This window comes from Miscanthus floridulus, chromosome 16 (assembly GCF_019320115.1).
Source record: "Miscanthus floridulus cultivar M001 chromosome 16, ASM1932011v1, whole genome shotgun sequence".
Taxonomy (NCBI): Eukaryota; Viridiplantae; Streptophyta; class Magnoliopsida; order Poales; family Poaceae; genus Miscanthus; species Miscanthus floridulus.
This window is the reverse complement of record NC_089595.1, coordinates 14,477,363-14,498,894: the sequence shown is the minus strand read 5'-3', so window position 1 is coordinate 14,498,894 and position 21,532 is coordinate 14,477,363. Positions and strand designations below refer to the sequence as shown.

The window sequence follows — 21,532 nt, the reverse complement described above, 5'->3', positions numbered from 1 at the left end:
TCTTGTAGCAGTAGGCGCCGAACGGAGTGATGAAAGATGTCTTGCTCTGGTCTTGTTCTTTTAATGCAATCAGGTGATATCCTGAATAGCAATTAAGAAAGGATAATAGGGCAGATCCTGCTGTCGAATCAACTATCTGATCAATGCATGGTAGCCCGAATGGATCTTTTGGGCAGTGTTTGTTGAGATCTGTGTAGTCGACACACATGCGTCACTCGTCCGTGTTCTTTTTTTGTACTAGAACTGGGTTTGCTAGCCAATCTGGATAAATGATTTCTCTGATGAATTCGGCTGCCATTAGCTTTGTGATTTCCTTTTTTGATTGCTGCCTTTTTGTCGGGTGAGAATCGTCGTAGCCGTTGCTTCACAGGTTTTGAGCCTTCATTGACATCGATTCTGTGCTCAGCCAACTCTCTTGGGACACCTGGCATATTGGCCAGCTTCCAAGCGAAGATATCTTTGTTGTCCCGAAGAAAGTTGGTGAGCGCGAGTTCCTATTTTGTCGAGATGTGGGCGCTGATGGTTGCTATTTTGGAGGGATCACCGGTGCCCAGGTCGATTTGCTTGATGTCGGCTTCTTTTGGTGGTGCTAGGATGCTGGGCTTTTTAGCCGGTATCTCTAGTTCTTCTGGGCTCATTTCTATGGCAATAGTGGATATTTCTTTTCTAATACTGGCGGATTGTGCTTTGGCTGCAATCTGAATTACCTGGACATCGCAGTCAAAAGCGCGCTTCAAATCACTTCATAGGGAAAGTACACCGTTGGGCCCTGGCATCTTAAGTAATAGATACGGGTAATGCAGTATCGCCATGAATTTTGCTAGAGCTGGGCGTCCGAGGATTGCGTGATATGATGAATCGAAGTCTGCAACTTCAAACTTGATGAACTCTGTTCGGTAGTTTGAGGGGGTTCCAAAAGTAACTGCTAGAGTGATTTGTCCAAGTGGCATGGCTGCCTTGCCGGGTACTACCCCATAAAAAGGGGTGCTCGTTGGTGTAATCATCCCGACGAGTTGTAGTCCCATCTTCCTTAGCGTTTCTGAAAAATGATGTTGAGTCCGGCTCCCCCATCGATTAATACTTTTGTGACAGTCATTCCGGTGATAGTTGGATCTAGAACAAGTGGGAAATGGCCTATGTTCCCTATGCTTGTCCATTGGTCCTCTCTTGAAAACCGGATTGGATATTGTGACCAGTTGAGATATTTTGGAGTAGCCGGCTCTGCTGCCATGATGGTTCGTAGAGCAAGCTTTTCTTGATGTTTGCTTCTAGAATCTGAGGTCCCAGCGAAGATCATTGCTACTGTCCCCCGGGATTTCTGGAATCCCTTGTCTTTGTGGTTGTCTTCATCTTTTTTCTGATTATCTTCTTTAGAGTTCACCTTATTATTTTTTCTTGTGTATCACTCGTTGAATGTATAGCAATTTCTGGTGGTGTGATTTCCTTTAGGATGCAAAATGCAACGCATGTTCTCAATGTCATCATACCCTCTAGGTTTGGAAAACTTCCTTGATTTATCAGCCTTCACCACGGTGTTGTCTAGTCCACGTTTTCTTTCCTGATGTCTGATGTTTCGATGATTTTGCTTGTCCGGGTTGTCTTGGTTGTTTTTATCCGGGAACCTTTCTCGTGTCTTCTCGTCTGCAGTAATCATCTTTTCTACTGTGCGTCTGAATTCTTCATTGCTTCTCAGGTTTTCTTTGCAAAAGTCTTGAAATTGCCACCTAGCCATAATTCCGTGAGAGAAAGCTTCGATTACTTCTCGTTCGGTGATGTCATGTACTTGGGCACGTAGTTCGCCAAATCGTCGATAGTAATTTCTGAGAGTTTCGCCTCCTTTCTGCTTGAGTCCTTTTAATTCTGCGTGGGTGATGGGGTGCGTAATGATACCCGTGAAATTTCCACAGAAAACTCTTTGCAAGTCTTCCCAATTTCTGATTGACCCTGAGTTTAATTTGTCGAACCATTGGAGGGGCATGGTTTCCAGTGCCATGGGAAAAAATAAGGTCTTGATATCGTCGTCTCCTCCGGCTAATTCAGTCGACTACGAGTAAATTCTGAGCCACTGCCTTGGTTCGGTCTTGCCATCATATTTAGAGTGGTTGGACGGCTTGAACTTGTGAGGCAGTCATATTAAAGCAAGTCTGTTTGCAAAACAGGGGAATCTATCGTGCGTCCCGGCTTCTTTGTATTCTGATTCGGCACCTCCTTCCTGCCAACTGTCGTTTTGGTGAGAGTAGTTCTGCGGGGATGTCTGAATAGGTACTTCACTTCTGATCTTCCTTGGTTGTTCGATTCAGTAATTTGGACTGTGGTCCCTTCTACTTTCTCTGTTGTGACTTCCGCTTGGTCCCAGTCTCTCGAAAGCGGACTTCCTTTGATTTTGATCTTCCTTCCTATGAGATGTTGACCTGGCGGGTAGTCTTGAGCGGGCCCTTCCGTCATGTGTCCTTAGGGCTGCTGAATGGAGGAGGTCTCGGAGCTGTTCCTGTTTTTCACTGGGAACTGATGTCGCTCCGAGTTCTTCTAGTGCTTCTCAAATCTTATTATAGGGTGTATTCACCGCACGTCTTTCTTCGACTTCTTGTTCTGATTTTTTGCTGTCGTACTCAGCCAGATCTGACTCATATTTGATCCAAGCTTCCTTGCGCTGCCTAGCATGGCGTTGGCGTCCTTGTTTCAATTTGTTTATTCTTTCTCTGGTTTGCCTCTGACTCTCAGTCTCACCATCGTGCCCCTGGATAAAGGATGATATGTTGGACTCAGATTCATCCGATGACCTCATGTCGGGTGCTTCTGGGGGGACCAAAGGTGATCGAGGACGGTGAACCATGAATACTTCTCGTGTGTGAATTGTTCTGTTATTGGTGCTGGTTTCCACACTGTCGGAGTTGTTGATGATTCTAGTAGAGGCTTCAAGGTCGCAGATCGAGTCTCCTTCTTGGTAGGGTAGAATTGCTGTCGTCGTCGTGCTGACTAGTTGAGTACCGCTGTCTTTAGGAACAGAACCTAGCCAGTGGACGATGCAGTCTTGAGATGTTATAGTCAGTACGAGGCCTTCTTGAGCTCCTTTTAGTGGTATTCTAAGCACCGGATCGAGGGATCCTTCGGGTCGTGCCTGATAAGATTTTGCCATGTTGTGGAGTCCGAACGGAAAAAGGACCCGACTTCTTGGAGAGACTCTGAGTGTATTCCGAGTTGTTTTCTTGATAGGCCGAGGCCGCGTACCGGAGCCCTGTCGGAAAAGAACCCGGTTTCTTGAAAGAACTCGGTAGAGATTCCATCTCGGATGCGGAGCCTGAGTTTGAGTCGGATGCGCAAAGCCGCGAAATCTGAGTTGGATCGGATATCACGAGCTGCTCGAATCTTCCAGTGAGCTGGTTTGTCGTAGTCGCCAAAAGAGAAAGGTCTTCCAGATGATTCGAATCTTCGAGGAGACGGCTTTGGAGCTTGTCATCATCATCTGCCTCGCAGATCCATGAACCGAAGATGAAGGTTGATCCCGTCGAGAAGATCATGTTGTCGAGGTCCGTCGAGCTCTCTGATGCAAATTCACCGAAAGCCCCTACCTGGCGCGCCAGCTGTCGATGTTTCACCACCGATAGCCTGCCACAGGGGTACCCGGGGCAGTTTGTTCGGGCTTCAGCGTATGCAGAACTCGACGGTAAACGCAAGAGACAGTCGATTTATCCTGGTTCGGACCCTCGATTGTGATCGAGTAATAGCCCTACGTCCAGTCGACGTTAGCCTTTGCGTTGGATTGATTGTAAAGTGTTGTGTTGCTTTATCCTCTCCGTCCAGGAACTCCACCCTCCTTTATATAGTCAGGAGGCCAGAGTCCTAGTCGGTTTACAAAGAGGATTCCTAGTAGGATTACAGAATAATACTACTACTACTAAGATTACATAGAAAGAATCCTAGTTGGGCTAGGTCTTCTCCCTTCTTTGTGGGTATCCCGTGGGTTCCGTATCGACACAGCCCAAACCAGCCCAGAAACCAATCAGTGAACAGGCCGTTGCATTGGGAAGAAGCCCAGTGATTTTCTCCATCGAGTCTTTGAATTATTAATACAAATCCGTCTACGGTTAGGGCACTCTCAATGCAGAAATCACAATAGTTTCTATAGACATTAATTGTACTGCCACCTAAACGTTTTGCTGATGTGGCAATATAGTTATTAAAGAGAGAGCAAAAATCTTAGAAACCAGGTCTAAGTTAGAAACCATGTCTACACGAGAATCAAAACATATGATTGGTAGAGAATGGAGAGAGAATGTATGTGATTGATAAAAAATTGTTCCGTAAAAATTATCTATTTGGGCCATGGTTTCTATAAGTAGTGTTTATGAAAATTAATAGATAGCATTGAGACTGCCCTTATGATTATCTGGAAAAACTCCTTTACAAAGATGACATGTCCTGCTGCTGAGTAATTTTCATTTAGAGGGTGTTTAGATGTTTTTGGAATGGCAAAACTTTTGCCTCTAATCTTTTGTTGTAAAACTTTTGCCATTCAAACTTTACATCTGAGTGTTTAGATGCATAGTAAATGTTTAGCACTGTATCAAATAAGTTCAGTCTACAGCTCACGCCACAAGGCGTTTTTGCCGAGTTTTGGGCCTCTTGGGTAGCAAATGGCAAAAGATTAGCAGCTCAGGTTTTGTTCTTCTTTGCCCATGCTGTTTAGATCTATTTTGCCAAAAGATGAACTAAAAGTGCTAAAGTTTTGGTAAAAGAGGAAAATAAACAGGGCCTTATTGTCACTCTGAACAATACAAAGTAGCTGCGCACAGGAGTATGCAGCACGTACACTGGTTTGAACTGAACTGATGAAGAGACACGGCGTGTTCGTTCAACAGAAAACACAGACGAGACGTCACAGCGTGACAGCAAACACTGAAGATGAAACAAGACACCAACGACGTACGCAAACCCAAGGATCGCTAGATCGGAGCAGCAGAACAGTGATAAGCGAGCACCGAGCAGTGACAGTGACACGTGGATCAGCAGCATCTCGTTTCCTTCACTTCTTCCTCGCCAGGAACACGTCGGATAGCACCGTGTCGGAGCTCAGCGCCGCCCGCAGCAGGCCCAGCCCCTGCCGGCCGGAACACACGGAAGAGCATCGCCCATCGCACGCACGTCGAAGATGATCAGAAGAAGGTTCAGAGTTAGCTAGCAGGACATGCATGAGAACTGATAATTCAGGAAGCGATCGACGAACCTCGTCCATGCCGACGCTGACGTACTTCTCGGCGAGCTCGACGTCCTTGCCGGAGCTGAACTTATTGATCAGCGTAATGCTCGAGATCGCCGACATGGGCGTCACGTCCAGCCCGTCGGTGACCATGTACGTCACCAGCCCCTTAACATACCCGCCGCCGCCGCGCTCGTCCTCATCATCCACGCCTTTCCCGGCCTTACCACCGGCGGTTGCCCTCGGCGCGGCGGACGGCATCACGAAGGTCATCTCGGTGGCCATCGGCAGCTTGCACTTTGGGCACGCGGCGTCGCGCTCCATGGTGACCGTGACGCACTTCCCGGCGGTGGCGCACGCGTACAGCTTGAACTTGGGCAGCCGCGGCTGCTGCCGTTCCTCCTCATCTGCCTCGGCTCCGCCGTCGCCGTTGGCGGCGGCGTTTGCTCGCGGGGGCGGTGGCAGGAGGAGCAGCTGGTGGCGCGCGTCCGGGTGCAGCACCCCGGGCTGCAGCAGCTCCGCCTTGTCGGCGCCCGGGAGCAGGTACGAGGAGCCCATGTGGTCCACGCTCTGGTACAGCCGGCCCACGCTGCCGTGCATGGTGCCGGCGCTGACGAGCTTCGCCACGGCGCCGATGGGGAGGGTGAGGAGGCTGAACACGAAGTCGACGAAGTCGTTGCCGGCCTCCGCGAACAGGACCCGCTTCGACTTCGTCTCCACCAGCAGCTTCAGCGAGATCTTGCTGGGAGCCATGGTGATGGATGGATCGGATCGGCCGTCCGAGGACGATGCTGGTTTTGTTTGTGGTGGTTTTTCTCGGAAGGAGGATATGCATGGTGCTCTTATTATTATATATACGAGGGCATGGACGAACATGGTCAGGGAGATGGAGAGGTTTGCAGCTTAATTTCCATCATTTTCGCGAAAATGAATCGTTTGCGTTGTTAAAACTGCAGTCGTCTCTGTGCCTTCTGCATGCGATGCAACTCGGTCCTACTCCTTACAAGTTACAACCAGAAGAACAGCCTCTTTGCCTTCCGGATGCGCGATGCAACTTCTAATGTATTAATTACTCCATTTCAAATTTGAATTAGAAAGCCACCAGTCTCGGTGAGAAGTTTTTATGGCGTTGCTTCTAAAAGTATCATGTCATATAAAACTAAGACTTTTTCTATTTATTTGTTGACAGTTTTTTTTACTAAATTTGTTAGATTTCTATACGTTTGATTGTGCTTTATTAGGATTTATGCTACGACTGTCAAGTTAATGGGTTTGTAAATAAAATCTAACAGATTTGAGCACATAAAATATGTTGATAGATAACTAGACACTTCTTAAAATTAAATGAAACATGGATGAAACACTTACTCTTAATATGTTGAAAGTTTCATAGACATTTAACTTCATGAGTCATAGAGAGTTAGTAATCGTGCAAGAAAATTTCATCCACATAAAACTCATTTGTTCTCTCATCTTAAAAACGTTGTCATGTCATCAAAAAATGCTTTTGTGCCGGCTTATATTAAACATAAATGTGTAATTGTGATAAAACTTACGCCTAGAATGGCCTAAGTACTTTTAGCTTTTTGAACTTTTATTAAGTACTACTATATCCATTTTTATTTACATATCGCGTTAGGTTTATTCTAAGTTAAACATTTTTACCTTTTACCTAACATGGCATGTAAAAAAGAATGAATGAGTATCTAGAGATTATCTATATCTAAATGCATAGCAAAAATAGTACACTAAAAAAATAGAATGACTTATAATTTGAAAAAAATGGAGGAAATGCTTGACATATCTAAGTACCACGAATGAGAACAAATCACCCATGTCAAGCGAAGGACAACAGAACTATAGTAACGAATCTCATAAGAACAATGTACTCGCAATATGCCCCGCACAGTTGCGCGACTAGTATTTTATACAATCGAGTATACCACAGATATATAACAACAAATCTATTGTGGTTTATCGCAAAACTACGGTACTTTGGACCTCACGTGGACTAATTAGCAAGTTTAAGGATATAAATATGTAATTTTAGAAAATAGTGGTCTAGATGACACTATCGTGTAAGTCTAGATACATCTTTGTGGTCAGATTAGAAAGTTTGAGGTCTGGATATGTAATTTTTTGAGTTGCCTCCTAATGAAATATGAGTCACCATGGGCTTGTTCGAGGGAAAAAATTAAGTTAGAAACCTAGATAACACCATTATATAAAGAGGATCTTCAATAGTTACCAAGAAAAGAATTGGTAAATCAATGTGTTTTTCAAGTGGCAAAAAAGTTGAAAGCATATTTGTTGGGTTTCTTCAATAGTTTTCAAAATCTCTGCTCCTAAAATAACTTTGCATCAAGAACACGGAACTATTTCTAAATTACCTTAACCATTTTATATTTTTTCTCTCTCTTATACATTATTTGAAACTCTGTGCTACTTCATATTCTTCTCCGTCCTTCCACCTCCACATTGGTCGATAGATACGAGAGAATATATTCTGCACGATTGGGTTGATTTTTCCAAGTGCTGAAAAATTGGGAGCTATATAAGGAGTTGTTGGAGAGCAATTTTTTTCAATCTTGCCAAAAAAAAATAAAGATTGGGAGTGGGTTTTGGAAAATGGCGCGAGTGGTTTCCCAAGTCGCGAGCATATGCGTATTTTTCCGCACGGTCGGGACCTTTTTCCCAAGTGCTGAAAGAGTGGAAACTGGGGTTGGAAGTTTTTGAAGATGTATTTTTTTCAATCTTTCCAAACATCCTGAATTGGGAGTTTCCAATTTATTGTGTATAATATTCCGTAAAACACATCTTACCGGCACAATTTCTTAGAAAGTTGCAAAGTTATACTCATAACTTTTTTTGTATAACATTCTGAACAAAACTTATCACCACATTTTTTAAGTTAACTTTTTTAATATAGATTTTTTATGTAATTTTATAGACAATTTATCATGATAACTTTTCTATGTAACCTTTATAGCCCAAACTTCTTTCATGATTATTAGGGGATAGACCTATTATGATTTTTTGGCACAACTTTATATAATAATAATACATTTTATAAATAACATAACTTATACATATAAGTTTTTATTCTCTAGCGATTTTATTTTACATAACTTATTCGGACAAACATCTAAATTGGAAAAAAATGTTCATAGCAGAAAAAATATAACAACAGAAAAATAAAAAGGAAATTTTGAAAATGAAAACTCGTTCGCTCCAAATCAAGGTAACAGCATCGTTGCGGAGTAATAAAAAACGAAAAACAGAAAGTGGACCCTGTGTTGGACTCGGAACGTTGGCGCCAGACGAACGATCGCCGAACAGGAATTGGGGAGGACGACGACTCGTCATCATATATATCCGCCAGAAGATCTCTCTCGTCTCGTGGAGCCGATCGAGTTGCGAATCGGATCTGATCATCTCGTGATGGCCGGTGATGGAGCGGCGGCCCACGGCGAGGCAGCGTCGTCTGTTCCGCTGCAGCCTTGCTCCTGGGCGGCGGCCGGTCTCGGTGTGGGGGAGGGCCAGATGCTGAAGGCCGGTGAGGATGGGTGCACTACCAAAAGGAAGCAGGCGGCCGAGAAGCCTTGTGATTCGATGGCCGTCGACGGAGGATGTGACGACGACGACGATTGGGTCTACATAGGGCGGGATGAGAACAGCAACCTCGTCGTCGGGGACGAGAACGGCGACCTCATCATGGATAAGGAGTTGCTCGAGCACCTGGAGTGGGTTAAGACGCTCGACATACCCAACTTGAGGGATGACCCTCGTGTTACGTTTTGGTCTGATGTCTACAGGGATGACGATGAGAGTGAGGAGGAAGGGGAGGCGGTTGTTCAGAAGCCCAACACCAAATGCAACTGAGATGACATGTTATCACTATCTAGCTATACATCAATCTGTGTTTGTTCATCTATGTTATGTTGGCAGCTAAGTCTGACCTAAGTGTACTGGTGATTAGATGCATTCTTGTGTTGGATTTGAGTTGATTACTATTGCATCCGTTTCATTTTTTCACGATTGTACAGTGACGCATGTTTTTCGTCAAGAGGAATTAGAGTTTGGAAGCGTAGAAGGACTCACAAATAATCCTATAATTACCACAGCAGTTCCAAAGACATTATGAGTAACAAGAGAGAAGCGAAGAGAAAAGATACAAGGACCCTCGGCCACAACACCCCAAGAGCCTGAACCTAGACATCTACGCAGTGGTAGTCAAACCACGGTGGTGAAGTATCCACCCATAGAAAACGAGAAAGCTTCCGGTAGTAGCAGCGACAAAGCATCTGTCATAGAAAAAGACCAAAGCGACCTCTATGGCAAAGCATCCGCCAAGAAAGCCGGCACAACGACGGCGGCAAAGCATCCGTCAAAGAAGAACCAGAGATGAGATGCACAACGGTAGCGGCAAAGTATCCACTACGAAAGCCGAACCACATCGGCAAAGTATCCGCTAGAGAAGAGACGTGCAGCGACAAAGCATCCGCCGGAGAAGAGGGGGCTCTACAGGCTCGGCCGCCGTAGGGGGCACGAGCCCCCCACCCTCCACGCCCTGGTGGTAAATCCATCATCATTGCAAACAACCTTTCATTTGGAACTACAACACTTGTTTCAAAGAAACAAATTGTTGGTATTCAACTTAATTCAACCAGCATGTTCTGGATCATACACACCGGCCATCACGAGCTGGTCGTGCCGCGATCACCAAGGGATGGCGCCGCCACAACCAGTGGAGTGGGGAGGGGAGGGGAGGGGAGTCACGGCCCGATCTGCAGGAGAGAGCTCGACTATGACGGCCTGGGCAGATGGGGACCAGCGAAGGGAGGGAGGAAGAAGAAAGAGCCAAGGGCAAAAGGATATTTCACCACCATTCTCTCTCCTCGGGAGCAAGAAATTAATATTTTATTGGCCACGGTGTCCAGAAGCAAATTTGACAACAACAAGAGTGTTCACCAGCAAACTGCTCCATTTTATATGTCCGCTAGCAAAGAGGGGTCACTTTTCATTGTCCTATAGCAAATTTTGCTTAAATACTAATACTATTGACTATAAACTTAGTCAAATTTAAGCTAGATTAATCGACATGGATTAATCGACATCGACATGGAGGGAGTATATACATGGCGAATGAAGACTTTAAGTTTTCGGCACGCGCCGTCTTAATGGCGGGTCACGGTCACGGTTGGCGGCTCGCGCGCCCTCCCGAACAGCGGGCTTTGTGCCTTGGCAGCCATGCCCCGGTGACCCGCACTCTTCCCCACCGCCAGTTGGAGGTAAATGTGACATCTACGCATATGGGGTCCGTGGGTGTGGGTTGGAGCCGGATGAAGCTACTGTTTAGGGCTTGTTTGGATCCCCTGACCTAAACTCTTGACCTCTAAACTTTAGAGCTAAAGTCTTCAAACAGATGGTTTAAAGTTAGGCCTAAACTTTATCCTACCTCACGGTTAGAGCTTTAGACATTAAAAACGAGCTAAAGTTATTTAAAGTTTTTAGAGCTCTAAACTTTAGAGAAGGGGGTCCAAGGTCTTACTTTCATCCTACACCAATCCTCTGTGAGAGTTTCAGGAGCTGATGGTGGAGGTCTGGCAAATAGGTATAGGTCCTAAGTTTAGTTAGTAGGGTAAATACGACAGGTCCACGTCAACGCTAAGCCGCTAAGTCAAAATGCCACGTTGTCTTATACGGAGTAGAGAGTTAGAGACCATACCTCTCTTTCGGTTTGATTTATCGTCCATTTTAACTCCCATGCGCTGCTCTAAAATCAGTTGCTTCTCTTTTGTGACCATGGCTTCATTAGCGTTTATTTTCTCCGTCATGCTCAGCACAATGCCCCCTGCTGCTAGTGTTGAGGCCCCCCTTTAGAACACATGAATGATCAAATAAAGGAATAGGAAAAACATAGGATTTTTGTAGGAATTCATTTGCAAAACAGAGGATTGAGGATACAAAGGAATGCATGTGCAAAATCATTTGGATAGAGCAAAGGAAAGGAATTGAGAAGATAGATAAATCAGTATGGATTAACTAGTCATACAGTATTGGTCTTCTCAAATGTTCCACGTGTAGGCTGCTAGGAGCTTTGCATCAGCAGCACCAAGGCACATTTACCTCGATCCCACGCACAGGAAAGAAAACAAGAAGATAGTGGTGAACTGGTGATAACTCTTCCTTCAATTCGAACTTGCACTGGTGTTGAGAAGATGGAAAGTTCACCTTACGTTCTGTTCGGCTGATATTAAAACGGCTTCTGCTGCTTTATAGACTGGTCCGTTGCGAGAGAAAAACATTATTCCTATAGATTTGTACGGATTAAACACGGGTGGCTGGCTGGCTGCCGCATTGTTTCCCCACACATCGTCTTGATTTCTCTACCGTCAGAAGCCAAGGAGACTCCTGCAACTCGATTTCGATCCCACCAGCTCAAACGATTCATCTTCATCAGTTCCCGCGGCTATAAAACCAAACAAACGCGCGCACTCGACGCCACCACCGTCTCGTTCTCCTCGCCGGTCGCCAAGCCATCAACACCATACCCCGATTCATTCCCTCCCGAGACCGACCAATCGGTCGACCCATCCATCCATGGCCTCCTCCAAGATCTCTCTCAAGCTCCTGATCGACAACAAGGCGAAGAAGGTGCTGTTCGCGGAGGCGGGCAAGGAGTTCGTGGACTTCGTGTTCAGCCTGCTCACCCTCCCCATCGGCGCCGTCGCCAAGCTCGTCTCCGCGGGCACCATGCACGGCAGCGTGGGCCGGCTGTACGAGAGCGTGGACCGGATGGGCGCGTCGTACCTGCAGCCCGGGACGGACCGCTCCGACCTGCTGCAGCCCAAGGTGCTGCACCCGGACGCCCGCGAGCTGCTCCTGCTGAGCGGTAGCCGCGGCGGCGACGGCGACGGCGAGTCCCCGCTCGGCAGGTTCCGCCTCTACACCTGCGCCGGGTACTGCGCTACCGCCGCCGCCGAGGCCAACGCCACGTGCCCGCAGTGCAAGCTGCCTATGGCCACCGAGGTCGCCTTCGTCCTGCCGTACGCCGCTGCTGCTTCCTCGTCGGCGGCGGGCGGCGACGAGGGGGGAAGAGGAGGGTACGTCAAGGGGGTTGTGACGTACATGGTCACCGACGGGCTCGAGGTCACGCCCATGTCGGCGATATCTAGTATCACGCTTATCAACAAGTTCACCGCCGGCAAGGACGTCGAGCTCGCTGAGAAGTTCGTCACCGTCGGCACCGACGAGGTTCGTTCTTGGACTGGATTGGCGCCTGTGTCTGTCAATTGTAATTAACGCGCGTTTTTTTTTTTTTGAATTGGCCGTCAGGGGCTGGCTCTTCTCAAGGCCGTGCTGCGTTCGGACACGGTGCTCTCGGATGTCTTCCTGACGAGGAAGAAGTGATCGATCGATGCACAACTGCCGATGCTTGTCGTCTTGCCAGGAGACGAACGAAGCTTTATTAGTGCTGCTGCTTCAGTTTCCGGAAATGCCATGTCTGCTTGTTATCGTTTTTATCGCTGTATCGTGTTTCAGTTTCAGTCCTGGCTGCGTCTGTCAGTTTCAGATTTGTCATGCTCATGCTCGTATGCACTATGAATCTAAAAAGTGCTCGTATGCACTTAGCTTGGTGATTTAAGTACTACTGCCTTCCAGTTTGATATGTTATTGGGTGCATCTTTAAGCTCTAATCTTTGCTTTGGCTTGATTTTTGCCCTCGAAAAATATTCAGTATGCATTACAATCGTTACTTCAATCAAAGAAAAAGATCACTAACGCTTTCTGTTGAATGAAATCTCCAATGTTCAATGTACTTTACGATGTACTGTGGACATTCTATGGTGTGCTGTACGCCTGTACCTCGAGATACTACTATGAATGTGCACTCTGAATTGCTCTGCTAAATAAATAAAAAACTTGCTCGCAGGAGTCTATAAAATCACATTGCCTATAAGAAACACTCCCCAAACTTCTCTTTTGAAAGAAACCTTTCCAATGCAATGCAAATAACATATCATATGCAAAATCACAGTAATATACAGGTTCTTATAGAAGCCATTGCAGATCTTTACTAAGGAATCATGTTAATTTGTACCAGAAGAATATACATAGGAAAAAAAAGTACTGAGTTTACTGAAAAACACTACAATAAAGCACTTTATCCAAAGTACTGAAAAACACCAGTTACTGTTTCACATTTTTCACTAAGATGTCTGTTAGAACTTAAAATTATACTTTTACAGATCACTCGATGTAGGTCAACATATCAGCAGCAGAAGAATCACTTTGCGAGGAAGGTTTACTTTCAGTCTTTCAAGCCAACATTCTCTGTCAAAAACATGTACTGCCTGTTCAATGAATATGTTCAGTGACTAGTTTCAGTAAGATGTGCAGATCGTTGTCAAAACCATAGCAAAACTAACCATCCTGGTTTTTGGAAAAAATAGGCTCCCATAGTCCCATGGGCCATGAGTAGAACTGAGGTCAGAACATCTATTGGAAATTTATGTGAGAGAACTGAGCTACTCTTCTGCTCTTATTCAAGCGCTCCAAGAGAACTGAAAAAGAATCCCCGGGATGTCACCTCTGTAAGATGTGTTCAGATTGGCTGTTCATTTGTCAGAGACGTTGCTGCTATCTAAAACTCTTGGAGCATGCAAATCTGGGTACCGCAAATCATTGTCCGCTGAAATCATTGGGGAACAGTGAATAGTAACATCAGCATTTGGTACCGCTTCTGAATGACTGAAACATTTGCACAATCTGTATCAAGTGCTTAAAAGGACAACGACAGATTCAGATTATGAATCATTTGCATTACCTCTGTTAACTAACCCAACTTAACAGAAAGCATTTGGCAATGAAACATGGAGCTTATGAAATACTGTTTGCACAAAAATGTAGGACTACAACTACAACTTAGCGCGACCTTTAATTTTGTCATGTAATTGGCAGAAAGCACCGGGATGGGAAGAACTTTCATTGTCATGTAATTGCCTGATCTGATCTGAGAATTGTGAGCTGAAAGTGAACCTCACCCACCTGGTGTGCCGTGGTTGAGGATGACGATGTCGATACGGTCGTTGCCGATGGGCAGGTCGACGAGCAGGGGGCTGAGGTGTGCGTAGCGGCCGGCGCGGACGCAGAGGGTGGTGCGGGTGACGTCCCTGCTGGCGCCGAGGCGGCACGCCAGCGTGAGCCGCAGCTGCATCAGGTTGTGGGTGTTGAGCTGCATCGACCTCCACGCTCCAGTCCGTCTCGCCGCGCACGTACCGGATCTGCCGCGCCACCTCGCTCTCCGTCAGCGGCCGCCGCCGCCCATGCGTCAGCTGTTCATCGCATCGCATTGCACACACGATCATCTTCCGATTGAGAAGGACAGGAAGCGATCCGTACGTATGTAACTGGTAGGTGGGATCAAGAATGCAGGGGCGGGTCATCCGGATGGGCACGTTCTCGATGTCCCACTGCATCATGGTGCTGCCATTGTCTCCGGTGGAGGTGACGGCCCTGCGCCACTGGAGGTTCCGGCCGTTGGCGCGGAGGTACCTTCCCGTGCCGCTGCGGATGACGAAGGTGGTCCGCCGCGGGATGGCCTGCCACAGCATCCCGGGCTGCGGAGGGGCGCCGCCGAGCCCGTCCTGCGCGGTGACCACGCCGTGGGAGGGCCCCGTGCCGGCCTGCACGCTGGTGGCCAGCAGGTACCGGCCGTAGGCGCCGCGGAGGAGCACGCAGGGCCCGCCGTCGGGCCCCGCCGCGTGGTTCACCGCCCACACGGCGTTGTGCACGCCGCGCTGCCCCGTCAGGCACACGCTCGACCCGTCGGCGTCGGCCGCCAGGTACTTGCCGCGCCGCGCGCAGCACCGCAGCCGCACGAACCGCACCCCGTTGAACACATCCATGGATGGTCGATCGCGTCGCGCCGCGCTCCGATCGGGAGGGCGACCGACCGGCCGCCTCTTTCCTTCCTTCCTTCTTCCTCCCGGCGACGGCGATCGAGCCAGGGGTGGCGAGAATTCCTCGGGCTCGTGTCGTGGGTTCTTGTTCCTCGCCGCGCGGAGCAGGGGAGGGCGAGTTCGTCAGGGCCCACCGGCCCGGCTCCTGGGGGGCCCACATGTCTGTTACTAAGTCACTGTTACGCCACGTCAGAGACAGGGGTCCTCTGGCAGTTGGTCCGCACCGGGAAGGCGCGAGTATTTGAAGGCCGAGAAGTCTCGGGCCCTCCCGCATAGCTGACAAGGAGGGCCCACATCCTGACAGCGGCGGGGCGGAAGCCGCCTTCCCCTCCGACGCTGGCCGCCTGGTTTGTTCGCGTTAACCCTACCTACGTACCCTACGGCGGCCGGGCGGCGAACTCACCGCCGCGCTGGAGAGATCGAGGAGCGGACGGGGCTGGACGCGTGCCCTGACGACGGCGAGGACGAGGACGAGGACGAGGCGAGCGCGGCTGGCTGTGGGCTTGTGGCCCGGAGCAGAGCAGAGGAGCTAGGCGCGGTGAGGTGAGGTGATGCGAATCCATCTCCATTCCGTTCTTGCTTGCGTGTTCAACTGAACGACTCCTTGTGCCTCTCGCAGTGTGAGATTGTCAGCGTTCGTCACATGTTGGTACAAGCCACCTGCAGAGTTTAAGATCAGTAATAATGCTACAAACACTGAAACCCGAAATTCTGCAGCTATGCATCAACAAAGCTGAACCTGCAGTTCCTGATCTCTCCAGTACTTTTGAATCCTTTTACATTCAGCGTACATGATTGCAAAAACAAAATCCTCTGAGAGGCTCTTCCATATGCAGATGAGCTAGTGTTCTGTGCCTTGTCGAAACAACATGTGTGCAGATTGGAAATGCTTCTGCTGATTCAGACAGATCAGCGACGTGTTGAGGTATATGGAGATGAATGTCCTTGATGAAGTTTAGAGATTTACTTACAATAGAATTTACTTGTTCACAATCTTCGCATACATTCCCTCATTCTGCATCAGTGGGTTCACTGTCTTCGCGTCTGTGTGTGTGTGTGTGTGTGTGTGTGTGTGTATAGACACACAATTTCATCAGTATCATCATATCTGACCATAGTTGAAACATGATCTGTTAGGCTTGTACTGCTGCATCATTTACCACAAAGGAGGCGGCAAGCCATGCTTACTAAAAAAAATGTTCCTTAAAGACAACCATCATATTAGGATTTTAGGATGCTGAATTACAGATACTGATGTTCACTTCTGCTCTAGTTGTCCTGTTACCACCATTGCTGCCGCGAGCGTCTTTGGTTGGTTCAAGCATCAGCAGAGAAAAGGTGCGTAGTGTGTCCATTGAGAACTGATTAGGAAGGAATCACATTGCCTCGTATCATATGGGCCAACTCTTCAACATTTTTCTACCTGCCCTCCAACATTACCAACACTGCGATCAGATATGCATCTTCTACGGAATGCAGCCAGCATTTCTACTTAGGATGCACGATTTATCCTGTGAAATCAGTTAGCAGTGGTTTCTCAGAGTGTTTTATATACTTACATTGGTGTAAATATACACTGGCACTTGTTAATGCTTCGGGCATGACGAGAACATACAATCATTCCTCTCATTCTTTTGACAAATAACACTCTGTTTATTATTCAGACAAACAAACAAGTGACCGGTGGCCTGGAAAGGTGAAAACCAGCCTCTTCTGAGATGATTTTGATCAAAACTCTATTGTTTGGTGGCTAATTATGTCAAAACTCACAAAGCTTGGCTGGTTAGATGTTTGCAAACTCCACGGAATAGATAGGATTAGTCATATTCAGGTAGTCCTGCAGCTTCACTAGTCTAGCTGTACAGTATTTGCTTCTTGCCTACTTGGCCTCCTCAAGCACTACCAACAAGTATGCTATATTGTTTGCATCCCTCATGCAAATGGCACTGGAGTTGATGAAAACCATATAATCAATACAAGCAAAGCCTTATTTGCACTCCACTCATCAGCCCGTACTAGCAGGAGCAGCATGCTCTTCCTGATGTTGCCTTGGCATGATTGTTCTTCAGTTGCTGCAGGTGCAGGCATGCAGATGATTACTTTGGAGACTCCGTAAAAGGTTAATGCAGAAAACATCATTTAGTGGCGACATGATAACTTGTAAGTAGATTCCCTTTATGTTCATACAGCTTTTTTTATGATACAAAGCTCATGGTCTATGTGCTCAACAAAAAGAGTTAAGTTTGGCTCTGTAATGAAATGGAAGGTGCTTATTTGTTTCAGGGAAGAAGAAAATTGCTGTGTAACTACAGGTACCTTTGTGAATTGAGCTACCGTATCTCCATTCCTTCCTCGTAGTATTTGTATAGTCGTATGTGCTCTGTCTGAGGTTATCAGTATTCTGTTCCACAACATGCTGTCAGTTTTAGCTTGGAAATCTGAAAACGTACTTGCTGAAGTTTTGTTTGCTAGCATTTGGATTTGTTTGCATATGATGAGTAGGAAACAAGAACCGTCTTCCATCTGCTCATGTGAGACCTAGCTTTAGCAGTCTAATCTACCGAGATTAAGTTAGGGGAGGCTCTCTAAAAAAGAATTGATATGGTCAAGGATTGTGGGTTCCTTGGAGGGAGTTCTTGGTGTTGAAAAGGTACGTTGGGATATGCAATGCATTTAGCCGCTCAACGCGTCCTAAATCCGGCGCCGCGGTTCGTCACCCATATTCTGCCCAATTTACATAGATAATTTAACGAGGCGAGAACAAGCTTCGTGTCTCGAGGACAAGCTTTAGCAAAGGATAAACACTTGTCTCTTCTGATACTAGAATATTCTTTCTTTGTCAACGGAACACTTCAACCAAACTTTGGCACCTGCCATGGCACTATATTTCTAGTGTAAGAGGAGTATTTGCTAAACAAATGCCGGTGAAATTACACAGTCCTCAGTAATCCTCGAGATAGAATTTATTAAGTCTAATTAATCCGACATTAGCACATATATTACTGTAGCATCACATTGTCAAATCATGGACTGGTTAGGCTTAAAAAATTCATCTTATAAAGTAGTCGCAATCTGTGCAATTAGTTATTTTTTAGTCTATATTTAATAATCCATGCATGTGTCAAACATCCGATGGAAGAGTGACTAAATTTTAGGGGAGAAACTAAACGAGTCCTTGTTTATCCAACTGCCATGCACAGTTACTTTGGTTTGGAACATTGGACAAGTGTATCATCATAGACGTATATCTGGTAACATTAACACCCAGATATTGATTTGCAGAGAACATTTCAAGAACAAGCTGCAGTAAAGGATAGATATATAGATAGATAAATTTGTTGACTCCAAGCCAAAGCCAAGCCATCGGCTGTGGGCATGAAACCAGCTGAACCAAGATCCTCACCACAAAGCAAGAAATGTTGGCTCTAATCATGCTCCCATATCAAGCTATGAACAGCCTTAAGACGACACTGACATGCCCAAAAATGAAAAATGGAAGAGAACAGGAAAAAACAAAACCCGAGCAAGTGTGATAAAACCCTGCTATTCACATGGATCACATTATCATAATTCAGCATCTGACTATACTTAGTTACTTCTATGACTCAAGAACACTACTATGCAGTTAGCAGCTAAACCACCATGGCTTTGTGGAAACATTTTCACTCATCGTCATCAATAGAAGACGGTGGATCCCGCCGTCACTGGTGAGTGGGCCCACCACGTCGGCCGGCGACCAGAGGCTGTCAGTGCAGCCTCTGCCGCTTGGCGATGAAGCCCGGCGAGCAGCTGGCGGCGGGCAGCATGGGCGTCAGCGGGAGCATGGACATCGGCCGCTTCATGCAGGCGCTGGAGGCCAGCGTGACGGCGTCGGAGCCGGCGGCGGCCACGGGGGCGCCGACGTACCCGACGCGGGCGGCGCCGAGAGGGAGCGTGTCTGGGGCGCGCACCGTGGGCGGGTTGCGCCACCGAGGGAGTTGCCCGGCGACGAGCAGGTTCTGAAGCAGAGGCCCCGCCTCCATGACGGCGGCCAGCAGGCGGCCCTTGTGCGGCAGGGGCCTCTTGCTGGCGAGCATGTCGAGCACCGCGTCGGCCGCCGACCCGACGCCGCCGCCGCCGCCTCCGGGCTGGCACTGCCGTTTGGGCGCCACCGCCGGGGGAGTGGCGGGGCTGAGCTTGCCGCGCCTGTCGGCGGAGGTGACGGGGTCGAAGAAGGGGTCGACGGGGGACGAGACGAGGCTACAGTCGGAGTCGGTGACGCTGGAAGTGACGAGCGGCGGCGCGGGTGCCGCCGCCGCCTGGGCGGCCAGGAGACGGAGGCTCTGCAGCTGGTCCCGCGCGTCGTCGCGCTCCTTGGCCACCTCGCGGACCAGCTCGGCCAGCTTGGCGATGCTCTGCTCCTTGCGCTTCAGCTCCTCCCTCGCCGCCTCCAGCTCCAGCGTCGTCGCCAGCAGCGTCTGCTTCAGCTCCGCCACGCTCTGCTCCACCACCATTAAACGATTCAACAAGGTCAGTTCTTTCTCCCTTTTTGTACTTGCACAAGCAGTTTGCGGCATAGAAAAAATCGAAATTGGAACAAATTAAAAGGAAAATATGAAATCCATAAGCAAATCTATCTCCATGGCTTGGAAATTGCAAGAGAGAGACGTCGCGGAACACAAGGTGATGGGTGGACAGAGACATGGCAGCACGATCTAGAGAGCGAATGATTTGGATTCCTGCAAATGATTGCACCATACAACCACCTACTCAAGTCCGTTGGAGACTTGGGAGCACAAATCCACCCTCTTCTCCCCAAAAAAACCAAAACTCCTTAAAAAACAAAACTTTTTCTTAGATAAAAAAACAAATAGGCATAGGCATGCATCAATAAAAAAGGAGGAGGAAAAGGAAAAAGAAAAGCGTCTGAAATCAGAGTCACACACAGGGGCCCAAGGCAGAACAACACCATCATTGAACAGCATCTCGCCACAGTGCCCAGCCTTTTCTTTCCTTCTTTTCTTTTGGTTGAAAAAAAAAATAAAACAAGTGTGAACCAACCAACCCGAAGCAGACGGAAAGAGAAGTTTGGGAAGAGGAGGATGTCAGGAGGGTGTGATTTTTCCACGAGGCGAGCCGAACATGCAGGACCATGACAGAGAGAGATTAGGGAGGGGAGGAGAAGAATTCCACCACGGTAAACTAGTGTCAAGGCGTGTGCGTGGATGGAGCCGGAGCACCCCGCCCCCCTAATTCGCCGCCCGCCTGCCTAACCCCCCTTGACCACGGTAGCTAGTGGTAGTAAATGTGACGCTGGCGGTGCAAGGAGGTGAGGAGATCCCCTGCGGCGGCCATGCCCCACCGACATCGACCCATCGTCCCATGGCGGCCGGCGGCCACCGGCCAAGAAGAAGAACAGGGAAATGCGGCGGCGGCACAGGGAGTAATCTGAGAGGGATTGATGGTTGGCTAAAGAAAAAAAGAAGAAGAAAGAGTACCTCTTGCGGGGGCTGCTGCAGATCGTCGGGGAAGGAGGACCAGAGGGAGGAGAAGAGGGCGGCGTCCAGGCCGTCGCCGAGGATGAGAGGAAGTTCCATGGCCATCGCGCGCACGCTTGATCGCTGCTGCTGGTGGCGGCGTCCGTATGCGGCCTGCAGGAAGAGGAAGGGGGGAGCAGAGTCGAGGGCGAGAGAGAGATATATATATATACATGTATAGCAAGTGTTGGAAAGAAAGGGAGGTTGATAAGTAGTAAATCAGGAAGGGGGGGAGGAAATTAGGGGGTTAATTATATGGGATGTTCGCCGACCTATCATCTCTTGCCATCTGCTAGCTATGCTCCCCCCAATTTTTTTTATTTTTGCCTTTGCCTTCTTTTCTCTGGAGTGGGGCCAACCACTTCTGTGTCTCTTGTAGTCTTGTGTCGTAGTACTCCTAACCTTGGACAAAGTTTTATTGTTTTCTTCTTTTCTCCATTCATTCATGGCACTATCTAGGCCCGGTTTAGTTTCAAAAAATTTTAACCCAAAGTGTCACGTCGAATCTTACGGTATATGTATGGAGTACTAAATGTAGACGAAAAAAATTAATTGCACAGTTCTTGGCAAAATTACGAGACGGATCTTTTAAGCCTAATTAGTCCATGAAAAGCCTTACGTGCTACAGTACCCACATGTGCTAATGACCGATTAATTAGTATCATTAGATTCGTCTCGCAGTTTCCTGATGGATTCTGTAATTTGTTTTTTTATTAGTATCCAAAAACCTCTCCCGACATCCTTCCGACACATCGATGTGACACCTAAAAATTTTCATTTCACGAACTAAACACACCTTTTTGGCCAATTTTGCATATGGTCAGGTGCTCAGGTGGGTATAATTTCCCTATTGT

The 21,532-nt window shown here is 47.6% G+C and overlaps 3 protein-coding genes, 1 long non-coding RNA gene and 1 pseudogene across 5 annotated transcripts; 2 read left to right on the top strand and 3 right to left on the bottom strand.

Annotated features, from left to right (window-relative positions):
• Window positions 1–5,023: 5,023 nt before the first annotated feature.
• LOC136512252 (uncharacterized) lies at window positions 5,024–5,950 on the bottom strand. Its single transcript, XM_066506227.1, has 2 exons — window positions 5,225–5,950; window positions 5,024–5,098 (listed from the first exon to the last, which is right to left on the bottom strand). The coding sequence occupies exons 1-2, from the start codon at window positions 5,948–5,950 to the stop codon at window positions 5,024–5,026; spliced, it is 801 nt and encodes a 266-aa protein (XP_066362324.1).
• Window positions 5,951–11,800: 5,850 nt separating this feature from the next.
• Window positions 11,801–12,610, top strand: LOC136512070 (uncharacterized). Its single transcript, XM_066506072.1, has 2 exons — window positions 11,801–12,454; window positions 12,536–12,610. Exons 1-2 carry the CDS (start codon window positions 11,801–11,803, stop codon window positions 12,608–12,610), a joined length of 729 nt encoding a protein of 242 aa, XP_066362169.1.
• A 784-nt stretch (window positions 12,611–13,394) lies between these two features.
• LOC136509888 (uncharacterized) lies at window positions 13,395–15,239 on the bottom strand (annotated as a pseudogene).
• Window positions 15,240–15,593: 354 nt separating this feature from the next.
• LOC136513688 (uncharacterized) lies at window positions 15,594–18,901 on the top strand. The gene is made up of 5 exons (XR_010773422.1): window positions 15,594–15,705; window positions 15,782–16,087; window positions 17,232–17,322; window positions 17,446–17,474; window positions 18,788–18,901. It is a non-coding gene; the product is annotated as an uncharacterized lncRNA (long non-coding RNA).
• On the bottom strand, window positions 18,465–20,819 carry LOC136513687 (uncharacterized). Of its 2 annotated transcripts, none has more exons than XM_066507644.1 (2): window positions 20,640–20,819; window positions 18,465–19,640 (listed from the first exon to the last, which is right to left on the bottom strand). In XM_066507644.1, exons 1-2 carry the CDS (start codon window positions 20,742–20,744, stop codon window positions 18,909–18,911), a joined length of 837 nt encoding a protein of 278 aa, XP_066363741.1. In that variant the 5' UTR covers window positions 20,745–20,819; the 3' UTR covers window positions 18,465–18,908. The 2 variants fall into 2 exon arrangements, with proteins under 2 accessions (XP_066363741.1, XP_066363742.1); XM_066507645.1 differs by lacking the exon at window positions 20,640–20,819 and adding an exon at window positions 20,088–20,604.
• Window positions 20,820–21,532: the final 713 nt, after the last annotated feature.

What these genes read in the sequence shown, in the direction of transcription:
- LOC136513687 (XM_066507644.1), bottom strand. Translation starts at nt 20,744, where the DNA reads ATGGCCATGGAACTTCCTCTCATCCTCGGCGACGGCCTGGACGCCGCC. An exon ending in TGCAGCAGCCCCCGCAAGAG is followed by an intron (nt 19,641 to 20,639) that starts GTACTCTTTCTT and finishes GTGGTGGAGCAG; the next exon opens with AGCGTGGCGGAGCTGAAGCA.
- LOC136512070 (XM_066506072.1), top strand. Translation starts at nt 11,801, where the DNA reads ATGGCCTCCTCCAAGATCTCTCTCAAGCTCCTGATCGACAACAAGGCG. An exon ending in TCACCGTCGGCACCGACGAG is followed by an intron (nt 12,455 to 12,535) that starts GTTCGTTCTTGG and finishes ATTGGCCGTCAG; the next exon opens with GGGCTGGCTCTTCTCAAGGC.
- LOC136512252 (XM_066506227.1), bottom strand. Translation starts at nt 5,950, where the DNA reads ATGGCTCCCAGCAAGATCTCGCTGAAGCTGCTGGTGGAGACGAAGTCG. An exon ending in TCAGCGTCGGCATGGACGAG is followed by an intron (nt 5,099 to 5,224) that starts GTTCGTCGATCG and finishes TCCGGCCGGCAG; the next exon opens with GGGCTGGGCCTGCTGCGGGC.